The following is a 7,127-nucleotide window of genomic DNA, read 5'->3' as shown; positions in this document are numbered from 1 at the left end:
AAATTTTTAGGAAAATTGAGAATGAAGCTATTTTATCACTGACTCAATCAATTTGGCGATTTTAAAGCTGCTTTCGACAGCACGAAAAGGAGCTGCCTTTATGCCGCGTTGTCTGAATTTGGTATCCCCGCAAAACTAATACGGCTGTGTAAGTTGACGTTGAGCAACACCAAAAGCTCCGTCATGATTGGGAAGGACCTCTCCGAGCCGTTCGATACCAAACGAGGTTTCAGACAAAGTGACTCACTATCGTGCGAATTCTTTAACTTGATGTTGGAAAAAATAATACGAGCTGCAGAGCTAAATAGAGAAGGTACAATCTTCTACAAGAGTGTACAGCTCCTGGCGTGCGCCTATGATATTGATATCATCGGAAGCAACAACCGCGCCGTTTGTTCTGATTTTTCCCACATGGATAAGGAGGCGAAGCGAGTCTGGAGGTGAATGAGGACAAGACGAAATATATCCTGTCATCAAGTAAACAGTCAGCGCACTCGAGTCTTGGCTCCCACGTCACTGTTGACAGTCATAACTTCGAAGTCGTAGATAATTTCGTATACCTGGGAACCAGTATCAACAACACCAACAATGCCAGCCTCGAAATCCAGCGCAGAATCACTCTTGCCAACAGGTGCTACTTTGGACTGAGTAGGCAATTGAACAGTAAAGTCCGCTCTCGATGAACCAAAATCAAACTCTACAAGTCGCTTATCATTCCCGTCCTGCTTTATGGATGATGTCAACATCAGATGAGACGACACTAGGAGTTTTCGAGAGGAAAATTTTGGGCAAGATTTATGGACCTCAGAACATTGGCAACGGCGAATACCGCAGACGATGGAACGATGAGCTGTACGAGTTAGTTACGACAACATTGACATAGTTCAGCGAATAAAAAGACAGCGGCTACGCTGGCTAGGTCATGTTGTCCGAATGGACGAAAACACTCCAGCCCTGAAAGTGTTCGATGCAGTACCCGCCGGAGGAAGCCGAGGAAGGGGAAGGCCTCTACTCCGTTGGAGGGACCAGGTGGAGAGCGACCTGGTTACACTTGGAATCTCCAACTGGCGCCGAACTGCGAAGGAAAGAGAAGAGTGGCGCGCTCTCATCGATTCGGCTATAACCGGCTAAACGATTGAACGCCAATAACATACATACAAATCAATTTGGCCATAAATATGATATCAATAAATTTCCAAGTGAAGTGAATATATTATTTCAGTGAAATATTCTCATATGAATACTTGATGTTATCCACTGATTTGAGAGGGACCTCAAGTTCTCTCATGAAGTAGTCAATATATTTATAATCATAATATATATTATTATCATATATTTTTCAACAATATCAAATGGACTCGCCCTAAATGAGTTTCGAATTTTATTCGAATATATGTCCCTATACACTTTCATTAAATATATTATATTCTCAGCCATAGTAGTTTCAGCATCAAATTGTTTAATACTCCTGTATCGAAATGGCACTCGGACTGAAAATATTTCTGTTAATTTCCATATCTATATTAATAGCATTTTATGGAAAACTACTTTGTTTTGCCGAAGTGTCTTATCACACATGCAAAGTGCGCGCGGGTATAGGAAAAAGTAGGAAAATACATTAGAAGAAGGAATAAATACTTGAATAAAAAAGTGAATACTAATAATATTTCACACATTTTCAGTAGACATAGAAGATTTTGAAATGAAACGAGCTGCACGTAGCGCTAAGGCAGAGTGTTTTCGCATTTGCTACGCACTGATGACAAATACTGTGAGTTATTTCTGATAAAATACTATTAAATGAACTTAATATATAACTGTTTAATTGCAGAGATACTACACCAGAACTTGCCTGGCAGGCACTACGAATTATTCGCGCTGGTTCACCATATTCCATTGCCCGGAACAAATCAGAAATCCCGTTTTGATCGCTGATGGCATCATACCAGATGAATTCACAACCAAAAAGCCAATTAATTTATGTCCAGGCTGGATACAAAGCTACCTAAATATTAGATTGGAATAACAAAACCGTATATATTATTGCTAGAATTATCTAAATGAGGAAGTAAACCACTTCTATCTTCGTTACAAATGTTTTTTTTGATTATATTTTGGAATTACAATATCCAAAATTAAATTAATTTACCTCATATACACTATTGTAAATTAAGTAATTGTGATTAAACACATGCCACATTGGAAACCGATAGTTACGGGAAACGGAATCGAATTAATATCTGTTATTTCCGATTTAATAGAGTGGAATAATGGCGAATGCCGACAATGAAAATGAAAGTTAACGATGCAAGAATGATAGCCAATGGCGTTTACATAGTAAACATATATAAGTTTGTTTGTTTTTGTTCGCTTTACAAAATGGCGTTGAGGCAATTACCAGCGGAAGTGGATTTGCAATGCAAATTTACCGTTATATGTGCTGCTGACAATGCGTTCAATTGCGCCGAAAATAAATTAGGTGGAAAATAGCAAAACAATCATACCCAAAATGAAGCATATTATGCGCATAATATATTTTATTGAACCGCAACAAATGCATTCGTGATTTTTATACTCTCGCAACAAAGTTGCTAAGGGTCGTTTCTTTTAGGTACTACCTTATACAAACCCAAAATGGTAGAAATCGGATAATAAACACGCCCACCTCCCAAAACACTAGAAACCTTAAATTTCATTATAAAGAAGGTACAGAAGGGCTGCATTCAAACTGGTATATATAAATTTTAAATGGGTGTGTTTACGCCCACTTAGGGATCAAAAAACATATCTCCGAAACTGCCCGACTAATTTCATTGGAATTCGATTTATAATAGTTTTCTGGCATTCTAATGATATGTTGTGAAAATATGTCAAATCGGTTCACAACCACGCCCACTTCCTATATACCAGAACTTTGAAGTCCATCTGAATCGTTTTCTTTACAATATATACAATAAGCACTAGTGAAGATATTTTGAAGAAATTCAGGGGGTTATTATACTCTCGCAACAAAGTTGCTACGAGAGTATTATAGTTTTGTCCACATAACGGTTGGTTGTAAGTCCTAAAACTAAACGAGTTAGATATCAAATTATATATTATTACCATGATATATATCAAAATGATCAGGGTGACGAGAAAAGTTCAAATCCGGATGTCTGTCTGTTCGTCCGTCTGTCCGTGCAAGCTGTAACTTGAGTAAAAATTGAGATATCTTGATGAAACTTGGAAGACGTATTTCTTGGCACCATAAGAAGGTTAAGTTCGAAAATGGGCGTAATCGGACCACTGCCACGCCCACAAAATGGCGAAAACCGAAAACACATAAAGTGCCATAACTAAGCCATAAATAAAGCTATGGAAATAAAATTTGGTATGAAGGATCGCACTATGAAGGGGCATATGTGGGTGTAATTTTTTTTGGAGAAGTGGGCGTGGCCCCGCCCCCAAATCGGTTATTTGTTTATATTTCGCAAACTACTAAAGGTATATCAAGGAAACTTTGTAGAGTCTTTTCTGTTAGGTACTACCTTATACAGTCCAAAAATGGAGGAAATCGTATTGTAACCACGCCCACCTCCCATACAAAGGTTATGTTGAAAACTACTAAAAGTGGGTTAACTCATTAACGAAAAACGCCAGAAACACTAAATTTCACATAAGAAATGGCAGATGTAACCTGCACTCAGATTTTTTTACAAAATGAAAAATGTTCATGGCATCGCCCACTTATGAGTCAAAAACCATATCTCAGGAACTACTCGACCGATTTCAATGAAACTTGGTTTGTAATAGTTTCATTACATCCCAATGATATGTGAATTGTGAAAATAGGCCAAATCGCTTCACAACCACGCCTACTTCCTATATACCAGAATTTTAAGACTATCTGAATCGCTTACTTTACAATATATAAAGTTAGCACTAGTGAAGATATCGGTGCAGAGCTTTGCACAAATACTACGTTTATAGTGTGGCAGCCCCATTCTAAAATCACCGAAATCGGACCATAGGTTGTTAAGGCCCCATATATCGAACACGAGGACCTCGGTGCTTCTAACCTAATATTATGGTTTCCAACTTTCAATGGACTTTATACAATATATATAACGAATATGTGGGTCAAATTGTGTATTATATAATATAAATAAAGTTAAATAAATAAATTGCGAGAGTATAAAATGTGCGGTTACACCCGAACTTAGCCCTTCCTTACTTGTTAGTTTTTTATTGAGCAAATGTGTGTAAATTTGTGGGCGTATATGCGGTAAGGTTTGGCGAGTTAAATAATGTTTTTATACTCTCGCAACATTATAATAGTGTTGTTTACATAACTGTTGTTTGTAACACCTAGTTTGGGTTATATGAAACTTTACACAAATACTACATTTGTGGTGCGGCATCACTTATGGAAAAATTGTGAATATCGGATTATAACTTTTTAAGTCCCCAGATATCGAACATGAAAAATTCAGTGACTAAGGGGACATTATTTTCCGAAAATATAGGTAAATCTCTCAGAATTCAGAGGAAACCTTTTTCTTCTAATAGTGTGTCTCTGTTTCAAAAATTATATTTGGACAAGTGGCCGCCGTGGCTAGCTCGAATAAATTCGAGTCGAAAGGTAAAATTTCCTTCCAATTTTTGCAATAATTGGTGCCATATTTCAGTAATAAACACTGTTCCACAGTAAGTCTGTTCATTGTGAAATCGTCTCGCATTCGTTATCATAGCGTTAAAAATTATAATTATACATTTGTGTATACGCTTTGCTTTGACTGTGTCAAATTGGCGATAGTATACAATGTTCGGCTGTTCGTGTTTATATTCAACAAAATCATGTGTAGCAAAATCAAGACTATTAGATATGAAAAATAAGCTGATAACACAACACCTTAGATGCATGCTTTATCAAAACAATATTTTTTCAATTGCATATATGTATGTTCTATTTCACACTGTCCTCATTGAGAAACCCTTTATCATGAAGAGTCCGTGCAATTTATTTCGCAATTTGTTTGTTCCGAATTTTTTCCAGTGATTAGTTCAAAAGAATCAAACGACATGGTAATTCCTTACAAAATAATGTTGGTGAACGCTGCGCTGCTTATGCTCCTCTTGAGCACAGCCACGACGGAAATATTGAATGAATCGAGGAGTGCAAGACCGCTACCTTCCAACTGTGTCGAGGCAGTGAGCTCAGCGGGTTCAAAGGCCAAAAGCGGTATATATCAAATACGCTTACCGTTAGATGGTTGGGAGCATCGACCTTTCTACGTTTACTGTTTACTCGATGTCAATGGCGGTGATCCTTGGTTGTTAGTGCAGCGACGACAGAGTGAACATATCGACTTCTTTCGCAACTGGAATGATTACAAGATTGGCTTCGGAAACTTGGGCACAAATTTCTTCATTGGTCTGGACATTGCATGCGCTCACACAAGTGCAACTAAATGAGTTACAAATCGAATTGTGTGATTTCAACGATACCGTTAAGTACGCCAACTATGACAGCTTCGCTGTTGGTAACGAAAGTGAAAAATATGTATTGAATGTTTTGGGACCATATTCAGGGAGTGCAGGCGATGCCTTGCTTCGCTTACACAGTGGACGAAAGTTCAGCACATTCGATCAGGACAACGACGATGGGATTTTTAATTGTGCGGAGTTTTTCAAAGGGGCCTGGTGGTACAACGGGTGTCACACCAGGTAAAATCCAATTCAAATTTTTTTTTAAATGTTACGCCTAAATATTATTTCTTTTTTCTGTAGTAACCTAAACGGCCAATATCTTAATAGCCCACACAAAGTAGCAGGGATGGGCATCATCTGGAATACATGGCGCGGTAACAATTATTCATTGAAATATGCCCACATTGGTATAAGACCAAAAGAAAGTGCGCAAATGCGGTCACAAAGATGTTGACAAGAGAAATGAGGACCAGTCCAAAAGTCGTAACACCTGGAACATTCAAAAGCAATGAAAAGAAATAACTAATATCTAAATACTATATTATTCTGTACTAATTTGTATCTGCCAGATACGATAATGTTCAATAGAAAAATTATGTTTTTACCAATAACAAGTCTTTATCAACTTTTCCTTGCACCATACCCACCTGTAAGACCAACTGTCATATGGCGTCAGGGACTATGGGTACCGTTAACTTCAGTAGAAATTGCAATTTGGTAAGAGTGTTGCTTTCGTAGATGGAAATTCGGAATCGGACTGTCACGCCAACAAAATGGCGAAAACCGAAAACAGATAAAGTGTCATAACTAAATCATAAATAAAGTTGTGAAATTAAAATTTAGTACAAAGGATCATCACTAGATATCGACCTCGAAGTTTGCGACTCATTTTTTGAAAATATCGGTAAATCTCACAGATATTCTAAAAAAATTCAAAGGAGAAGTGTTCCTTCTAATAGAGTGTCTCTGTGCCAAAAATGAACAAAATCAGGTCAATAATATTTCCTCTAGCCTCCATATACCACATATTAGGATTTTGAAACTTCCGACTTTATACCGAATATATCGGTTAGTATGTGAGATGATATCTTATCAAGATTAAGTAGACGTATAATCTTAGATATAAAATAGTTTGGTGATAAAAATAGTTGAAATCGGTCTAGGAATTACCCAAATCTCTATATAGTATATACAATGGTTTTTGTTTTCTGGTTCATATCCCAAGTCCTGAAGGAGGTATCAGAACAAAACTTACCACAAATAGTGATTCAAACATGTGACAGCAGTGGTAAAAAAATACTCGCAATCAGCCTATACTTTTTCATTGGTCATAGAGCAAACTTGAAAATCTCCATTCAAGACGTTTAAAAAATATGTCTCACAAAGCACGGTGAGAATGAATATCATAAATAATAATAAATAAATATTTATAGTTAAAACGAGATATCAGATATCAGAATATGTTTTAATTTTCATCATCACTGTCAATTCGTTTGATTTTTGTCAAATTGATATCTAACCACAAATAGTTGAGTCATTCCTATGACATACGAAAACGGAATGAGAATTTCAAACTTCTCGAATAGTTGTACACTGAGAAATTTATATTAATAAATTTTGATTTTCCTGATTTTCTAACTCTAAAAGTTGTTTTA

The 7,127-nt window shown here is 36.7% G+C and overlaps 1 protein-coding gene and 1 pseudogene across 2 annotated transcripts; both read left to right on the top strand.

Annotated features, from left to right (window-relative positions):
* Window positions 1–1,441: 1,441 nt before the first annotated feature.
* Window positions 1,442–2,229, top strand: LOC105220176 (uncharacterized). 2 transcript variants are annotated; one of them, XM_054227723.1, is made up of 3 exons: window positions 1,442–1,605; window positions 1,686–1,771; window positions 1,832–2,229. In XM_054227723.1, exons 1-3 carry the CDS (start codon window positions 1,479–1,481, stop codon window positions 2,024–2,026), a joined length of 408 nt encoding a protein of 135 aa, XP_054083698.1. In that variant the 5' UTR covers window positions 1,442–1,478; the 3' UTR covers window positions 2,027–2,229. The 2 variants fall into 2 exon arrangements, with proteins under 2 accessions (XP_054083698.1, XP_028900714.2); XM_029044881.2 differs by having other exon boundaries at window positions 1,683–1,771.
* Window positions 2,230–4,997: 2,768 nt separating this feature from the next.
* Window positions 4,998–6,068, top strand: LOC114804870 (ficolin-1-like; annotated as a pseudogene).
* Window positions 6,069–7,127: the final 1,059 nt, after the last annotated feature.

Source organism: Zeugodacus cucurbitae, chromosome 2, assembly GCF_028554725.1.
Source record: "Zeugodacus cucurbitae isolate PBARC_wt_2022May chromosome 2, idZeuCucr1.2, whole genome shotgun sequence".
Lineage (NCBI taxonomy): Eukaryota > Metazoa > Arthropoda > Insecta > Diptera > Tephritidae > Zeugodacus > Zeugodacus cucurbitae.
Note: the sequence above shows the minus strand (reverse complement) of the source record. Positions and strands in the feature narration are given on the sequence as shown.

Coding starts and splice junctions, on each gene's coding strand:
- LOC105220176 (XM_029044881.2), top strand. CDS start 1,479: ATGGCACTCGGACTGAAAATATTTCTGTTAATTTCCATATCTATATTA. Junction 1,606..1,682: donor GCGCGCGGGTATAGGAAAAA/GTAGGAAAATAC, acceptor ACACATTTTCAG/TAGACATAGAAGATTTTGAA. Junction 1,772..1,831: donor ACGCACTGATGACAAATACT/GTGAGTTATTTC, acceptor GTTTAATTGCAG/AGATACTACACCAGAACTTG.